Genomic DNA, 17663 nt, shown 5'->3' with positions numbered 1-17663 from the left:
GGGCCGCCCGGGCTGGGCCAATGGGGAGCCTCCGGGCCGGGCACCGGGCGGGGCCCCTGGAGCGGCGCCAGGACGCAGTGGGTGAGGGGCGGGGGCGGTCCATTTAGGAAAACCTGCTGGGGCCTCGGCGTGTGTTTGTCTTGCGCTGTGGGGAGGGTGGTGCGTGTCTGTGAATCACCGGGCTGGCCTGCAAGGGCTGCGGGGTGTGAGTGCGAGACAGGCAGGGCACAGAGACAGAGAGAGAGATAGAGACAGAGAGATAGACAGAGACAGAGAGATCGAGAGAGAGAGACACATTGAGATAAGAGACTGAAGTACAGAGACAAGGACTTGAGACAGACGGTGAGAATGAGGCGGAGAGAGACCCGAGAGTCATGAAACGAGCGAAATACAAAGACTGAGAGGCAAAGAGACTAGGACGCATAGCTACAACGGGAAACAGACTCAGCTGGAGAGATGGAGAGTATGAGACACAGCGGAGGTGGTTAAGAGAGACAGAGACAGATATGGGAGAGACAGAGGGCAAGTCGGACAGAGAGACAAGTGGGGTTGATTGGGGGTCAGAGGTTGGGTGGGAAGGTCTGGCCCGAGTGTTGTCTGTGGGAGCCAGGCCCCCGGACTGAGCATGTCCAGATGGAACTTGTCTGCCCTCCAAACTGGGGCTTCCTCAGAGCCAGGCCTCTGGGCAGGAGGCTTTGCTGAGGGGTGGGCATGGGGGTGGGGTGCACACAGGCATTTGAGCAGGTGGGTGGATGGGGTGTTGTGGGTGGGGGGTGGGGACTCATGGACATGTCTGTGGCCAGTGGATGGTGACCCAGGCCAGCACCGCCTCCCCAGCGTCTGGAGCTGCATGTCCTGAGCATTAGGAGTGGGGTGGCCCCGTTGACACCCACATCTGTTCATCATTTACAAGACGTCCAAGCCCCACTGGGAGCCATCCTGGGCCCTTGGTCCTGCGTGGTGAATACAATGAACCTCACAGACTCAAGCCAAGAGGCGCCATTGATAGGTGGGGAAACTGAGGCCCGGGAGGGGCAGCGCCTTCCCCACAGCCCCTCAGAGGACGCATCCCAGGGTTCCAATCCTTGACCCTCTGCTCCCACCAGCCCAGTCCTATAGCCATAGCCCCAGGTGGCACCTTTAAATAGCACAGGGGTGAAGAAAAGGTGACAAGCCCACCCTACTGGAACGCTGGAGGAGTAACATCCAGCTGGAAGCTGAGTCGTCTTCCTGGAGGCTCTGGGGGATTCCATGATCCCTCTTCCTGGCCCCAGGAGGGCCACACAGGGGCTGCCCAGGCCCCAGGACTCCAGATGGGGGAGGCTGTCCCTATGGCCTGGTCCATTCAGCCTGTCTCGCCACACTGGGGGCCCTGGGGCCAGCACCCGAGGCTCCTGCATGCATTCAGCAAGTCCCCAAGCCTCCGTTCCTTCTCTGTAAAATGTGCCAGAAAAGGAAAGGCTAGAAGGATGGAATGAGATACTCTACACCTTGTTGGGCAGAGGCACAGCACACAGGTTCGGAATAACATTCCCCACTTGCCAGCCAGCCAGAAACTTGGTCTTCGCTTCCTCGAGTGTTTCCAACCCCCTCCCCAGGAAGATAATTAGGGGGGCCTTGTGTGATGGATGGGACCACCCCTGGGAAGCTGGCCCTGCCCCAAGTGTCGTTGGAGTTTAATGACAGTTTCATTAGAATATAATTCACATACCACACAGTGTTTGCAGTACAGGCAGAGTTTTCAACCACCTCCCTCTAGTTCCAGAACATTCTGTCACCCCAAAATGAAACTGCTTCCCCTTTAGCACCTACTCCCCACCGCTCTCCCCAGTCCCCGGCACCCACTAACCCACTTTCTGCCTATGGACTTGCCTATTCTGGATATTTCACGTGAGTGGAATCACTCTGCGTGGCCTCTTGTGTCTGGCTTCTCTCACGGAGTCTTGCGTGTCTAAGGCCCATCCACGTTGTAGCATGGGTCAGTGCTTCATTCCTGTTCACAGCGGAGTAATAATATTTCAGTGTGTGGATGGGCCACATTGTGTTTAGCTATTTACCCATTGATGGGCACTTGCTGTGTCGACCTTTTGGCTGCTATATATCATTGCTGCTGTGGACATCAGTGCATGAGGGTTTCAGTGACTCCATATTCTCACCAGCACTTGCGATTGTCTGTCATTTTGATTATAGCCATCTTAGTGGGTAAAGCACAATATGTGCTCTGTTCCTGGAGTCCCCAATTATATATCTTCTTTTTTGCTCCCCAGCAGCAGTAGAATGGGTTAATACACTGTAGCAAATGCACACAAGAGAGTACAGTGCCGCCGTGAAAGGAATAACCTCCTGAAACACACAACATGGAGAACTCTCAGGCATCATATTAAGTAGAAGCAGCCGGGCACAAAAGAGGTCCATTTCTGTGACAGTCTAAAACAGGAAAGTCAATATATGGTGTGAGGCATAAGGATAGGGGTGTGCCACCCGCAGGGGCAGTGACAGGGTAGGGCATGAGGGGATTTGGGCAGCTCAAAAAAATGCACACATGTAATGTCTAAAGGCTCAGTCCTTTGTCATAACCATGCTGCAATCTAATTCACCATCCATGCTCAAATGCCCCCTACTGTTCCCATAGTGTCCTTGAATAGCTTTTTTTCTGTTCCCAAACCACGAAGTACATTCATTTCTCTAGTCTCTGGGATTGGCTGAATAATAGCTCCCAAAAGTATGTTCACATTCTTCTTTTTGATTTTTTAAAAATATTTTTTTAATATTTTACCATATTCCCCATGTAATTACATTTGTTTCCACCTACCTTGTGTCTTATTAATGTTTTGCTTGCTTAAGTTTACCAGGAAACTAACTTGTTATCAGCATCAGGAGTGGAAAGCTAGTGCCATATATTGACACATTGACTTTATTATTTTTTAAAAAATATTTTTATTGATTTCAGAAAGGAAGGGAGAGGAAGAGAGAGAGAAACATCAATGATGAGAGAGAATCACCGATCGGCTGCCTCCTGGGGATTGAGCCCGCAACCCGGGCATGTGCCCCTGACCGGAATTGAACCGGGACCTTTCAGTCCACAGGCCGACACTCTCCACTGAGCCAAACCGGCTAGAGCGACACATTGACTTTAAATAGAAATACAAAAAGAAGAACAGGTGATACATTTTCAGATCAGAAAGGATCACAGCCAGGGAGCTGAGATAGGAGTTAAATATACTAGGTGGGCACCAAGTGAGACTTCCCACGTTTTAGTGCGACTGAAAGAAGAATAGCTTTCTTGACGCTAAGACCCAGGAATCCAGGTCTTGGGGAAATACTGGTTTAGGGCATCTGATGTCCCACAGAATAGAAGAAAAACTGAGGCATGAGGAAAGATGAAAGAATTCAGAAGTCTTGGCTTCCAGCTCTGCCAGACTTTTGGGGTACAAGGGGGTGTCTTTAGGTCTTAGGGCACCAGACCCAGCTGATTCAGCCAACACCACCCCCTGAGCCAGAAAGGCAACCCCAGTTTGAGTCCTGTCTGAAGTCAGTGCCCGTTGGGGCATCTTGGAGTGCACTGAGCTAGTTTTGGGAGGGTGCTGCCATCTGTGAAGACATTTCCAGCAGTGACATCACTATGCCTCACAGCGCACTTGCCCACGTGGGCAGTTGCATCTGGAATGTGCTGTCAGGAGGCCTCCAGGCCCAGGAGTCTGGCCCTTCCAGAGCACAGGTTCAACCTCCACTCTGAGCTAGTGGGGAAATGGAAGTAGGGGCATAAGGGGACTGGTGGCAGCTTGAGCTGAGGCCCCTGGGCCCACTGTGGTCAGGCTCCTGAACATCACTCCATGTCCTTTCTGCTTCCTTTCTCCACCCCCACTCTGACTGAGTGCCCCTAACTATCCATGCTTGTTCCAGCCTCAGGGCCTTTACACTTGCTATGACCTCTGCCTGGAGCATCATTACCCCAGATATTCTCACCCTCCACATTGCCAGCCGATCCCAGACCAGGGGCTCCCCTCCCCTGGCCTCAGTTTTCCCAACTGAACCATAGATGGTGTTAATTCCCCAAAGGAATAGACCCTCCAAGAAGGACTCTTTGTGGCTAATTGGGCTCAAATTCATAACCAGAGTCTAGCAGCCATTGTCTACAGAGGTCTGTCACTCAAGCTGCACATCAGGGAAAAGCCACAGACGAGGCTCCCAGCCTCCTGTATTATTCTCCTGCCACTGCCTGAGCTGACCCTTACAAGAGAGCTCCTAGAATTGAAATTTGACCAATGGTCTGAAGACCTGCCCCATCCAATCTATATACATATAACCATAATAGACGGAATGGCGGAACAACCGAACAACCGATCAACTGGTCGCTATGATGTGCACCAACCACCAGGACATGGCAGGCGTTGGCCGAGGTGGGATGGTAGAGCAGGTGAGCAGGGTCGCCAGACCAAGGCAGGGTGCCGGTTGCTGTCATCGGGGCGAGCCTCTGGTGGTTATTGAAAATTCTTTGCTCCTGCATGCCGCGGTCCCGCCCAGTGCCCGCACCTATGGGCAGTGCTGGCCCGCTCGCATCCGCTGCTGGCACCAGAGCTGCTGCTTGCACCCGCTGCTGGCACCCAGCGCCGGCCCGATTGCTCTGCGCCATCAGTGGGTGCGAGTGGTTACTGCCAGTCCCGGTTGCCCCTGATTGAATCTCCACCTGCCCCTACTCCTGAGGGGTGATTGGCACAGCAGCCACCACTCGCACCTGCTGACGGCACAGGCCCCGCTCCCACCTGCTGCTGGTGCTGGCCCCAATCGCCCTGCACTGTCAGCAGGTGCAAGCCGGGTGGTGCTGTCATGTGTGGGAGCAGTGGCGGTGGGAGCGGGGCTGCTGGCAGAGAGGGACCTGGGGGCCACTGCAGGAGGGGCTGGGTGTGGAGGATGGGCCAAGACCCGCCCCTGTGCCCACTGCAGCCTCAAGGCTCACAGTTCCTTTCAAGGTACACTAATTCGTGCACTGGGCCCCTAATATTTGCATATTTATTGACCAACTATGCAGCCTACCAATTAGGACAGTGCTATATAGACCAATCAAAACTGAGCAAATTTGGAGTCCTCATTTGTATAGGAGTGGACCAATCAGGGAGACCGGGCTGGGGGTGGGGGACATTTGTCTCTATATAAGCCAGCCTCACCTCACCTCTGCTTCAGCAGAGTACCTGGCTATACCCCCCCGACCCCCCGCCCCATGTTTGTTAACTGAGCTGTAATGCTTTTTTTTTTTTTAAATATATTTTATTGATTTTTTACAGAGAGAAAGGGAGAGGGATAGAGAGTTAGAAACATCGATCAGCTGCCTCCTGCACATCTCCCACTGGGGATGTGCCCGCAACCCAGGTACATGCCCTTGACCGGAATCGAACCTGGGACCTTTCAGTCCGCAGGCCAACGCTCTATCCACTGAGCCAACCCGGTTTCGGCGAGCTATAATGCTTGATCTGGTTTATCTGAGCCATCCCCTCAGGGGAGCTGTTTTTACTGAATAAAGTCTCTCCTATGTCATCCCCCAAGTTGGGGACTCCTGATATTGAATTGGTAGCAGTGACCTTTAGTTGGTCAACAGTGGAGATACTTTCAGGTCTCAGTCTAAAGCTCTGGCCCTGGAGGCCAGGGCTGGGAAGTTCCAGGCTCCAGGGATTATTTCCTTGCATTTGTCATGTCAATTTAGTATGTTAGTCCACGCTTTCTGCCCACTATGCTCCTGTCCTTGGGCGTTTGGGGACTAGTGGGTAAATCGAGGCCAGACGAATGGATGAGGATAATGTCCAGGGAAGTGTCCCAAACACATCTGCCTGGGGGTCAGACAGATCTGGGCTTTCATTCCAGTCTCCCTAATTAATGTTCACACTGTACCTTTGGGCAACTTGATTTACCTCTGTGAACCCCAGCTTCCTTCACACTAAACTGGGTATAATAATAGTTCTTGCCCCAAAGATGTTATTGGATTAATGAAGACTGCGAACAGAAATCTAAATTGTGCCCGGCTGGTGTAGCTCAGTGGTTGAGCGTCAACCCATGAACCAGGAGCTCGCCAGTCTATTCTCCGTCAGGGCAAATGCCCGGGTTGGGGGCTGGATCTCCAGTAGGGGACGTGCAGGAGGCAACCTTCAGTGACTTTTCTCTCATCACTGTTTCTCTCTCCCTCTCACTTCCCCTCTCTCAAATCAATAAAAACATACTTTTAAAAAAAGAAATCTCTAAATTGTAGAACGCTGTCTTAATTATTGCGCGATGTTGATTTACAAAAAGAAATCCAGGTTCTGGACCCTCCCAAAGACGGCCCAGTGTCGCCCAAACAACGGGTCTGCCCACCTCTCTTGACAGAGGAAGAGCCAATCAGAAAGCTGTATCTGCGCCCGTCCTTGCGCCTCCGGGGCCTCGCTGCTCCTGGGAGTTGTGGTTCCCAGGGCGCTTTTGCGGCCCTGGAGTCCCTTCGCAGCCGCCGTACGCCTCGGAACTACAACTCCCAGCAGGCACGAGCAGCGCAGGCGCAGAGCGGGCGGGTAGCTGGGTCCTCGTGTGTCCGGCATGTCGGCGCTGCGCTGGGGCCGCGGCGCGGCGGGGCTCGGAGGGGCCTTGTGGCCGGCGGGCCGCCCCGGCCTCCTGGCCGAAGAAGGTAACACAGGGCAGTCCTAGGGGCGACGTCGCGGCCGCTGCCACTCCGAACCCTTAGCACCCGGCCGTGACCTTTGGCTTTTCTGCCCTGGGATCTAGCTACAAAGCCACGACCTTTGCCTTCTGAGGTTCCGGGGAACCCGTTAACGTGACCCCACTTTCACCTGCCCTTGGCACGCTCTTCTGACAGGGGTCTGCAGGACACTTTGACCTTTGACTCTTGGTTTCTTTTGGTGCCTTCTTAACCCCAGTTTGCTCTTGACATTTGAATTCGCTGTACCTTTGGTTCCAGGAACTCTATCCTTGATCCCTCACCGCAGTTATATTAGCGCGTGGGGTCCCCTTTAACTTTGAGCTTTTGTTTTTTTTCCATTGTGAGACCTCTGATCACTGACAGCTTCCACGGAAAATTTAGGGCTTCTCTGCCCCCGGATCCTGCAGTATCTGTCCATGTGAGCTCCCCCGCCCCTCCCGGCTCCAGACCCCCTTTAACTTACCCCTCTCTCCCGCAGGGTCCCTGGGTGGCCTATGGGGCTGCAGAAGGAGCTCGTCTGCCAGCCCTTGTGAACAGGACCGCCGGAGGGACTGGGGCCACGCGGAGCTGCTGGAGGGTGAGCCCTAAGGCTGGAGGCCTGCAGCCCCTTCACTGTCCCCTCTGCTAGGGGCCACCTCCCTGGTTTCTCACAGTGACCCCACAAGTAGGGATGTCAGTCTGTAAAACGGTGTAACTAATGCGGTCCCACCTCTCTGGTGGTCCTGAGGGCCCCCCATGATGATGAAGCAGTGACCACTTGTAATGTCCTCCTTTCCCATACCCACCAGATGCTCCCACTTTCCAGACAGCCAGCACCTGGAATTGTGGCTGGAGAGACTGGCCCAAAGCCACACGAAGCTGTACGGGCAGAGCCAGGATTAGAACCCTGAACTGATCCATGTTGCCCCAGCTGGGCTTTCTGAGTGGACACCTGGTGGGATTGTTAACTTAGAAAGGCTTTCAAAGTGAGAGGCAACAAGTGTTTATTTGAGACCAATAAGAATAGCTATTTGGGAGTCATTAATTCAGGCAGAAACCCAAACTGTTTCAGTTAGGGGACAAAGGCAAAGGGTTTTCATGAGAAAGCGAAGGGGAACAGTTACATCCATAGAAGGAAGGCATTGTCATTGGTGCAGGTAACATAACGGAGTGGCGCTAATCCTACACAACATTTTAAATTTTTAGTCCGATAGCCATCAGTCCAGTAGTCATAATTATCTTCTTTCTTACTACCTTTACAAATAGTTTTTTGAAACACAAGGTTGCTTAGGCCCAGTCCAAAGGTTTTCTTGCCCTGTTTACTTTTTTAAGTATATTTTCATTGATTTCAGAGAAAGGAAGGGAAAGGAAGAGAGGGACAGAGACATCATTCATGAGAGAGAATCGTTGATCAGCTGCCTCCTTCAGGCCCCCAACTGGGGATTGATCCCGCAACCCGGGCATGTGCCCTGACTGAGAATTAAACTGTGACCCCCCTAGTTCATGGGTTGATGGTCAACCACTGAGTCATACTGGCCAAGCAGCCTTGTTCTGTTTTAACATTCCAAGGTTTGAGGCAAGGCGGTTCCTTTGGGATGGCTGCTCCAGCTCCATTTTAAAGTGGCTCCATTTTTTTTTTTACATTTCCCCCCTTTTGTTCAAGATCTTTCCTTGAAAACATTGCTAATCAACCATCGAAAAGCAGCACTGATCAGTTATTAAAAGCATCATTGGTCCTTCATTGTCAGGTGGCTCATTTTGGATATGTCATGCCATTCATTGCTGGTTCCTCATCACCAGGAAGGCTCATTCCTGGTATGTCATGTCCCATGTAGGAGGGAAAGTAGTTTTTTAGGAGCCTTAAGATACATTTGAGCAATGAGTGCCAGAATAGAGGAAGGCTTTGCCATCATATTCCGCCCCGCCCCCCATCATCATATTTCTTTAAGGATAAACATCTGTAGTTTTTTGAGGTTTCTCATATGAAGTCTCAAGCCTTAGAGGTAGTTTCAAAACTTTGAACAACCATTATCAAAATAGTACCTTTATAACATGAAGCTGTGCAAAACAATGATCTATAACAGCAAAAGTTTCTGTACAAACAAAATGCTAAGTCCAATATGAAGAACAGACCTGAGCCGGGGAGATACTTGAAAGAAGTCAGCTAAAGATGTTTGAGAACCATGAGGTGTCAGTGGGCACTGTATTTAATCATTTGACTTGTGCCTGAATTTTACCTAGTTTTTATTTTATTTTACCAGAGGTGTTTTATCCAAGTACAACTAACAGAGGAAACCCCACCTTGCTCAGCTAGGATATGGTCAACAGCATTTCTGTTGTGTAATATAATTCACACAAGGGAACTTAAAGATTTTTTTTCCTGATTGGCTGTTGTTTTAGCAGTAGCTCCAGCAGTTTCCTCTATGGTTTTGGATACGTTTCTAATAGTGTATATTTATTCATTGTAATACCTGCCCAAGGAAAAGTATGACATCTCCACTTACAACACTGGCCCATTTATAAAAAATGCCGGTGGATACATTAACTGGAAGATTATCTACTACTAGAGGCCTGGTGCACGAACTTCATGCACGGTTAGGGTTCCTAGGCCTGGCTGGCAATCAGGGCCAATCTGTGGGGCGACCGGTGGGTGTGATTGGTGGGGGGATCCCCTCAGTGACACCTGCCTTGGCTGACCTGGGGCCTGCAGGCTGGGGGCAGCTCCTGTGTTAAGCGTCTGCCCCCTGGTGGTCAGTGTGCATCATAGTGACTAGTTGTTCCACTGTCTTTCCACCATTTGGTCGATTTGCATATTAGGCTTTTATTATATGGGATTTTTTGAGGAAAGTTAGCTGTGGGGATGCCCAGCTGTTTGGAGCCGCAGTCAAAGCCCTGCACCACTTGGCCGTAGTAGAAGTAAAGCATGTGCTTCCTGATGTCATTGCTCGGGTCTCAGGCTACTGTTTGGTCCGCTGGAGTGTTGTCTAGATCCCCAGACCAGCTAGGGGACATGGTGGGAGCTCAACCTGTGGGAGCACAATGGGCCGAGAGACACCTGCGATGCATCACAGCAAGCCCTTCATGCTGCTGACCCAACAGATGCTGCTGGGTGACTCAGAGGCTGTCTCTCTGCCTTGGAGGGGCTGAAATTATTAAGATCCCTCCTCCACACACCTCTGCAACATCCACACTCCCTACGCAACTTATACACCTTTTGAATATAACTTCTGCAACTTACACAAACCTGCAACATCCACCCACCTTCTGCAACTTATGCACTTACAATTGTACACACCTGCAGCTTTTACACACCTTTTGTTTCTTACCCACCTAATTATTTTTTGTAAAAACAAACAAAACAAAGATGTATTTAATATATTCACCACAGGGACACAACCAGAGATTTAATTTTTAAAAAAACAGTGCTCACTTCAGCAGCACATATACTGAAAATAGTAATGATACAGAGAAGATTCGCATGGCTCCCGCACAAGGATGCCATGCAAATAAAAATAAAAAAAAAAATAAAAACAGAAACAAAACAAAATATTATACCACAGCTGAAGATAGAATCCTATGCAGAAAGCAAGGCAAGGACAGACCATCAGGGCTCTTGGTTAGAGACCTGCTTTGCGTCGGTTTATTGCAGGTACTTCTTTTTTCTTGTTTTTGTTTTCCTCACCCATCTGTGTACTCGCCTGTCTCTAAAATACTGCAGGGACAGTGCTCACTTCAGCAGCACATATACTAAAATAGTAATGATACAGAGAAGATTAGCATGGCTCCTGCACAAGGATGACATGCAAATAAAAATAAATAAAAATAAAAAACAGAAACAAAACAAAATATTATACCACAGCTGAAGATAGAATCCTATGCAGAAAGCAAGGCAAGGACAGACCATCAGGGCTCTGGGTTAGAGACCTGCTTTGCGTAGGTTTATTGCAGGTACTTCTTTTTTCTTGTTTGTGTTTTCCTCACCCAAGGATATTTTTTCCATTGATTTTTTTTACTTTAAGTATTTTTAATTTTTTTCAGTTACAGTTTATGTTCATTATTATTTTATATTAGTTTCAGGTGTACAGCATTCATTGATTTTTTATTTTTTAAAATATTTTTATTGACTTCAGAGAGGAAGGGAGAGGGAGAGAGAGATAGAAACATCAATGATGACAGAGAATCATTCATCAACTGCCTCCTACACGCCCCCTACTGGGGATCGAGCCGCAAGCTGGGCATGTGCCCATGACTGGAATCAAAACGAGGACCCTTCAGTCTGCAGGCCAACGTTCTATCTACTGAGCTGAACCAGCTAGGGCAACATCCATGGATTTTTAGAGAGAGTGGATGGGAGGAAGGGGGAGAAGAGAGAAACATCTATGTGAGAGAGACACATTAATTGTTTGCCTCCCGCAGGAGCCAGGGATCGAGTCTTCCAGCTCAGCTTAGATGTCCCCGTTCCCTCTCACATCTGCCTCATTTCTTCCTCGACATGTTCCACCCTGCAAGTCTCTCCTGTGTGTTTGATTCTCCTGAATTTCAGCCACTCTGAGGGCCAAGTTTATGCTTGTCTTTTCATTTCCATGAATCCTTCTAGAGCCCCTTCTGTGTGCTAGCCCCCTACTCTGGGGCTTGATGTTGTAATAAGAGGTACAGGCAGGAGATAAATGTAGTTGATCCACTGATTGCATATTTACAAAGCAGTTAAAATTGATTTGCAAACCCAAATCAATTCTTGAGTTTTCACGATCGTGTATGGACATGTGCAGAGCAATGAACGTTGCAGTTTCCTGATGTGCGTGTACCCGCTGAGGTGTAACCGAGGGCGTTCTGCTTTATTTCAGTGCATCCTGTAAACCAGTGGCCTTTTCAGGTGTACTTGGTGCCATGCTTTTACATTTTTGTGCTGTTTGTTGGTGATGTTGCTGTTTAAGGGGCATCAGGTATAAAGCTGGGGTTCTGTCCATTGATCCTGAGCAGGAAGGCAGTGCTGTGCCTTTAGGAGAAAATGTTCACTCATTTTGCTCAGGGGTGAGTTATAGTGCTGTTGACTGTGAGCTTGATGTTACTGAATTAGCAATATATGTGAGATAAGGGTTCAAACAGAAACATACATAAAACAGGATGTGCTGATCAGCTGGCAGAAATGTGATTGGAAGCTCTCAGGAACCTTGTTTCTCCCCAGGAGCCGTGGCTCTGTATTTGCTAGTTCAGTGTCTTGGGAACTGTGACAAGAGAACTGCAGAGAACAGAGCTGCTGGTCCTGCAGAGCAGGGCTGGGCTGGGAATCCTTGGTGAGAGCCTTCCAGTCAGCAAGAGCAGCAAGTGCAAAGGCCCGAGGCCATTATGGCTGGAGCAGAGTGAGTGGTAGGGGCAGTGGGAGGCCATGGGGGCACCTGGGTAGCTTTCGAGAACAGAGCCCTGGGGTTTTGGGCTGAGCACCTGGAGGACAGAGCTGTGGTGACAGATGCGGAGGGGACATCAGGAGCGTGTATGGGAAGTTTAGTGCTAGGGGGATTGGGTGGAGAGGTGCTAAGTAGGTGAGTGGGGTGCATATACTTAGAAGTCCAGGGACATGTGGGAGTTACCAGCAAATACATAGAAGGGAGGCCTCAAGAGCAGGTGAGACCAGCTGCCTCCTACCTCCTGGCTGGCAGGGTATTTGGTGGGATTTGAACCAGGTTCCCCTGACATCCTTGCCCTTTGCCTTCCCACAGTGCTGGAGGCCAGAGTGCGGCAGCTGCAGGCGGACAATGTTTCAGAGATGAGGGTGAAGCTGTTGGATGTGGCTCGAATCCCAGAGGCCGATGGCTCCCAGTCACCCAGGAAGGTGGAGGCGGGAAACGAGGGTGCTGCCCTGGGGCTCACCAGCCGCTGGGCACAGAAGTTACACAAGGAGAAGCTCGTGATGCAGAAGCGCAAGCAAAAGCTGGAGGAAAACCTGCAGAAGCAGGCCCGCAAGCATCAGCTGCGTGTGGAGCCCCAACTGCTGAATAAGCAGCTGGCAGGCTGGCTGCAGCGTTGGGAGCGCAGCACCCCCAGGAGTCCCTGGGAGGAGCAGCTGGCCCAGCTGCTACAGGAGGCCCCTAAGAGGCTGAGCCGCGAGGAACAGCATGATCAAGGGAATAGGGTCTCCAAGATGCGGTACGAGGCCCAGCAGCAGAGGCTTCTGGCCTTCTTGGAGTGCTGCGTGCTTGCGGACCAGCTGCCTCTCGCCCACCACGTGCTGGTCGTGCATCACAGCAAGTCCCGGCAGCAGCGGGCACTCACCCTGCCCATGTACAACACCCTTCTGCTTGGCTGGGCTCGCAAGGTGAGCAGGGCTAGGTGGGCCAGGGGAAACGGGTCACCACCTGTCACAGGTGGAGGTGAGGCTGGGGGGCGAAATTTGCCTGTGGCTGCACTTAGATTCTTACGCTTTTGTCTTTTAGACCCAAACTTCAAGTGCTTTGTTACTACTCTAATTCTTGTAGGCTTGATGGAGATAAATCTCATGTGGCCCTCCAAAGAACTTTTGAAAATAACCAAAAAAGGACGAAATCCTGCTCATGTTTTTGTGCGTTTCCTTCTGGTCCACTGGACTAGGGCAAGGGGTTTAGAGCAGCCTGCAGACCCTCACCAGGATAATGACTTCCCTGCTTTGGGCTTAGTTTGCTCCTTTTCTTTGTTTCCTGGGGTGGAAGGTTAGGTGATTGTCTTAAGACTCCTTTTTGAATACAGGCGTTCATAGCTATGGACTTCCCTCTGGGTGCTGCCTTAGCCGGCTCCCGTGTTTCTCCCTTTTCTTCATCTCTGAGTATTTCCAGTCCCCCTGCGATTCCTTCTTTGACTCTGGCTGTTCAGGAGAATGTTCTTCACATGCAGCTTCAATTCGAGGAACTGTAGGAAAATCTGTTACTGCTGAGGGGACAAAGGAGCCAGTTTGTGTAGATACATGCACCGACATGTGAGGACGTCTATGGTGGACACGTCCATGTGCTTGACTGACGGACTAACAGCGAGGCCCAGGAGCAGCCTGGTGACTACCATCTGCCTCGCTGTGCTATGACGTGGAGATGCCGACATCCCCCCAGGTGACAGTCAGCTGGTGTTTTGCTTGCATCACTGTGAGAGATGTACTCAGTTCCTTGAGTTAGTTGAGATGAAGGGTTCATCCTCCAATCTGAGTCCATGAAGCTTCCAGAATTCCTAGCAGAGAGCATTGTTACAGCAGGATATGTTTGATTAGCCTGGGCCCGTGACACTGCAGGGCTGCATGGCTTCCTTGGTTTCCTAAGTAATGTTTCTGGGTGGCCTGCATGTGTAGGATGGAACTTGGCGGTCATGCCACTCACTTCTTCTTCTTCTTTTTTTTAATATATTTTATTGATTTTTTACAGAGAGGAAGGGAGAGAGATAGAGAGTTAGAAACATCGATGAGAGAGAAACATCGATCAGCTGCCTCCTGCACATCTCCTACTGGGGATGTGCCCGCAACCCAGGCACATGGCCTTGACCGGAATCGAACCTGGGACCCTTCAGTCTGCAGGCCAATGCTCCATCCACTGAGCGAAATTGGTTTCGGCCATGCCACTCACTTCTCTATGATCCTTAGCTTTCTCATCTGTAAGGTTCTGCTAGTGTCTTGGGAGGAGCGAGGCACTGAACCTAGGACTTCCCCCATGTGTGTAGGAGAGGGGTGGGAGGGTATGTGAAATGTGTGTGTTTGTGTGCACGTGCGTGTGTGTATGTGTGAATTCTTTATCTTTTTATTTTATTTTTTTAAATAATTCTTTAAGTGATATTTTAAAATGTGCTTTCACGTGGGTGATGATACTACTAAAAGTGTTTTTGGAAGATGGGATAGATATGCTTCCTCTAGACCAGTGCAATCCAATTGGAAATATTCTTTTTTATTTTTTTATTTTGTACTCCCATCCTCCCCTTTGGCAGCCATCAGCTTGTTCTCCATTTATGGGTTTCTTTCTGTTTTGTTTATCGAATTGTTTTGTTCTTTAGATTCCACATATAAGTAAGGTCATGCAGTATTTGTTTTTCTCTGTCCAATTTCACTTAGCATGATACCCTCTAGGACCATCCATGTTGTTACAAATGATAAAATTTCTTTTTTTTTTTAATGACCAAGTAATACTCCATGGTATATATGTACCATATCTTTATCCAGTTGTCTATCGATGAACACTTAGGTTGCTTCCATATCTTGGCTATTATAAATAATGTCGCTATGAATATGGGGGTGCATATGTCTTCTCATGTATACTGGCAGTCTTTGGATTTCTTCAGATAAATACCCAGAAGTGGAATCGCTGGTTCATGAGGCAGTTCTGTCTTCATTTTCTGAGGAACCTTTATACTGTTTTCCATAGTGGCTACACCAGTTTGCAATCTCACCAACAGTGCATGAGCATTCTTTTTCTCTCCACCTCCTTGCCAACCCTTGGTATTTGTTGGTGTATTGATGATAGCCATTCTATCAAGTGTGAGGTGAGATCTCATTTTGCCTAATTTGCATTTTGCTGATGATTAGTGACATTGAGCATCTTTTCATGTCTATTGGCCATCTGTGTGTTCTCTTTGGAGAAATGTCTATTCAGATCCTCTGCCAAATTTTTAATTGGATTGTTTGGTTTGGGGTGTTAAGTTGTATGAGTTCCATATATATTTTGGATATTAACTCTTTATTGGATGTATCATTGACTAATACATTTTCCCATTCAGTGGGTTTTTCTTTGTTTTGTTGATGGTTTCCTTTGATGTGCAAAAACTTTTTAGTTTTTTTTTAAAATATATTTTTATTGATTTCAGAGAGGAAGGAAGAGGGAGAGAGAAATAGGAATATCCATGATGAGAGAGAATCATTGATTGGCTGCCTCCTGCACGCCTACTAGGGATCAAGCCCAAAACCCGGGCATATGTACTTGACCGGAATCAAACCCGAGACCTTTCTGTCTGCAGGCTGACACTCTATTCACTGAGCCAAATCAGGTAGGGCTTTTTTTTTTTTTTTTTAAAGAGAGAGGAAGGGAGAAGGACAGAGAGAGAAAGAAACATCAATGCGAGAAAAAACAGCGATCGGCTGCCTCCTACACATCCTCTACTAGGGATCAACCTGCAACTTGGGCTTATGCCCCGACTGGGAATCAACCAGCAACCTTTCAGTGCAGAGGACAGCACCCAACCAACTGAGCCACACCGGCCAGGGCGCCCTTTGCTGTTTTTGCTATCAAGCCCCACCCAGACCTTCTGGGGTTACTGAGACATCTAACTCAAATGTCAGTCCTGTTCAGGAGAGTCTAGGAACTTCAGTCTGTTTGACCAGTGTTTTTGCTTTCTCAAAGGTAGACTGTTGTTCAGCTCCCCAGCCCCATATATGCCCCTTCTTAACTAGGAGAAGGCTTTGTACTAAATGGGATATAAATGTTCACTAGTACCCCAAATTCCTACAAGAACCTGTACCTCTTTTACATTTTTTGGGGTGGGTAGGCCTTTACTTTCTCAGTTATGGCCTTGGGTACAACACAGAACTTCCAGAAACTTTACTGTGGTGTCTGGACCTTGAATTCTCTGCAGATTCACTGCTTATCCTTTCTGTTGTCGGTGATCCAGTAAAGCCTGCAAGGTTCTCTGCAGTAGAGGCAAATTTTCACAGGTTAACGTCATGTCATCGACATAATGAGTCCATTTCACAGGGGTCAGGAAGCAAAACAATGACTGTGCTGAGCCACCATTCTTAGGTAGGGCTAGGTAAACAGTCTTTTTTTAAAATATATATTTTATTGATTTTTTACAGAGAGGAAGGGAGAGGGGTAGAGAGGTAGAAACATCAATGAGAGAGAAACATCAATCAGCTGCCTCCTGCACACCCCCTACTGGGAATGTGCCCGCAACCAAGGTACATGCCTTTGACTGGAATCTAACCTGGAACCCTTCAGTTCACAGGCCGACGCTCTATCCACTGAGCCAAACCGGTCAGGGCGGTAAATAGTCTTGAAGGAGCACTTGAAGGAATACTCCAAGTGGGAAACATTTTCCAATAGTCTCTTTGTCACTGTGAGGGCATCCGCCTTGACTGAGGACAATGAGTGGCGGTTGAATGAAGGCCGGCATAAATGCACTGCGGTGCATGAAGGAAAGCAAACTCAGAAATGGGGCTTCCAGGGAGCCTGGGTGTTTGTTCAATTTACAGCCATTGTTGACCCCTCTTAGTTTCTCTCATTCAGGAGCAGACTGCTGCCATGTCACAAGGATGTCAGGATGGCAAAAGTCTGGCAATGAGGGGCCTTTTAAAAAAAATTCTCAACAAAGGACATGCTTTTTTCATCGATTCTAGAGAGAGAGGAAGGGAGAGGGCGAGAGAGAGAGAGAGAGAGAGAAACATTGATATGAGAGGTAAACATTGATCAGCTGCCTCCCATATGTACCCTGACCAAAGATCGAACCTGCACCCTGGGTATGTGCCCTGACTGGGAATCCAACACACGACCCTTCGGTGAACAGAACTATGCTCTAACCACTGAGCAAGCTGGCCAGGGGAGGGGCCATTTTTATTGAAGCATAATAGACTTTATCCACTGCGCCACATGCTCATACTCAAGTTTAGTCCTATTAGTGTGTGCCTCAATTTTGATAATAGACATCCTACACCAGGACATCTCAGATTTCCGGAATTTCATATACTTTCTGGAACACTTCTAAATTACACTTACACAAATACAACACAAAGTTTTTTTTAAAAATATATTTTATTGATTTTTTACAGAGAGGAAGAGAGAGATAGAAACATCGATGAGAAAGAAACATCGATCAGCCGCCTCCTGCACATCCCCCACTGGGGATGTGCCCGCAACCCAGGAACGTGCCCTTGACCGGAATCGAACCTGGGACCTTTCAGTCTGCAGGCTGACGCTCTATCCACTGAGCCAAACCAGTTTCGACCAAAGTTTAATATTATTATGTATTTGAAAGTGCTTCCCAAATAAGCCTAATTGCTAGTAAAACTTAGCTC

At 48.9% G+C, this 17663-nt stretch overlaps 2 protein-coding genes across 4 annotated transcripts in view; one reads left to right on the top strand and one right to left on the bottom strand.

The window, feature by feature from the left end:
- FGF22 (fibroblast growth factor 22) overlaps window positions 1-6560 on the bottom strand; it is a 10987-nt gene extending 4427 nt beyond the window's left edge. Inside the window, exon 1 of the mRNA XM_006764843.2 lies at window positions 6343-6560. Within this exon, the coding sequence (XP_006764906.1) occupies window positions 6343-6560 (218 nt within the window). The remainder of the gene's footprint in view (window positions 1-6342) is intronic.
- The window catches only part of POLRMT (polymerase (RNA) mitochondrial (DNA directed)), a 28048-nt gene continuing 16904 nt past the window's right edge, over window positions 6520-17663 (top strand). For all 3 annotated transcript variants that reach the window (XM_015564619.1, XM_006764775.1, XM_015564618.1), the window contains exons 1-3: window positions 6520-6646; window positions 7158-7256; window positions 12376-12971. In XM_015564619.1, the coding sequence (XP_015420105.1) occupies window positions 6559-6646; window positions 7158-7256; window positions 12376-12971 (783 nt within the window). In that variant the 5' untranslated portion in view covers window positions 6520-6558. The remainder of the gene's footprint in view (window positions 6647-7157; window positions 7257-12375; window positions 12972-17663) is intronic.

Source organism: Myotis davidii, unplaced genomic scaffold (genome assembly GCF_000327345.1).
Source record: "Myotis davidii unplaced genomic scaffold, ASM32734v1 scaffold198, whole genome shotgun sequence".
NCBI lineage: Eukaryota > Metazoa > Chordata > Mammalia > Chiroptera > Vespertilionidae > Myotis > Myotis davidii.
Note: the sequence above shows the minus strand (reverse complement) of the source record. Positions and strands in the feature narration are given on the sequence as shown.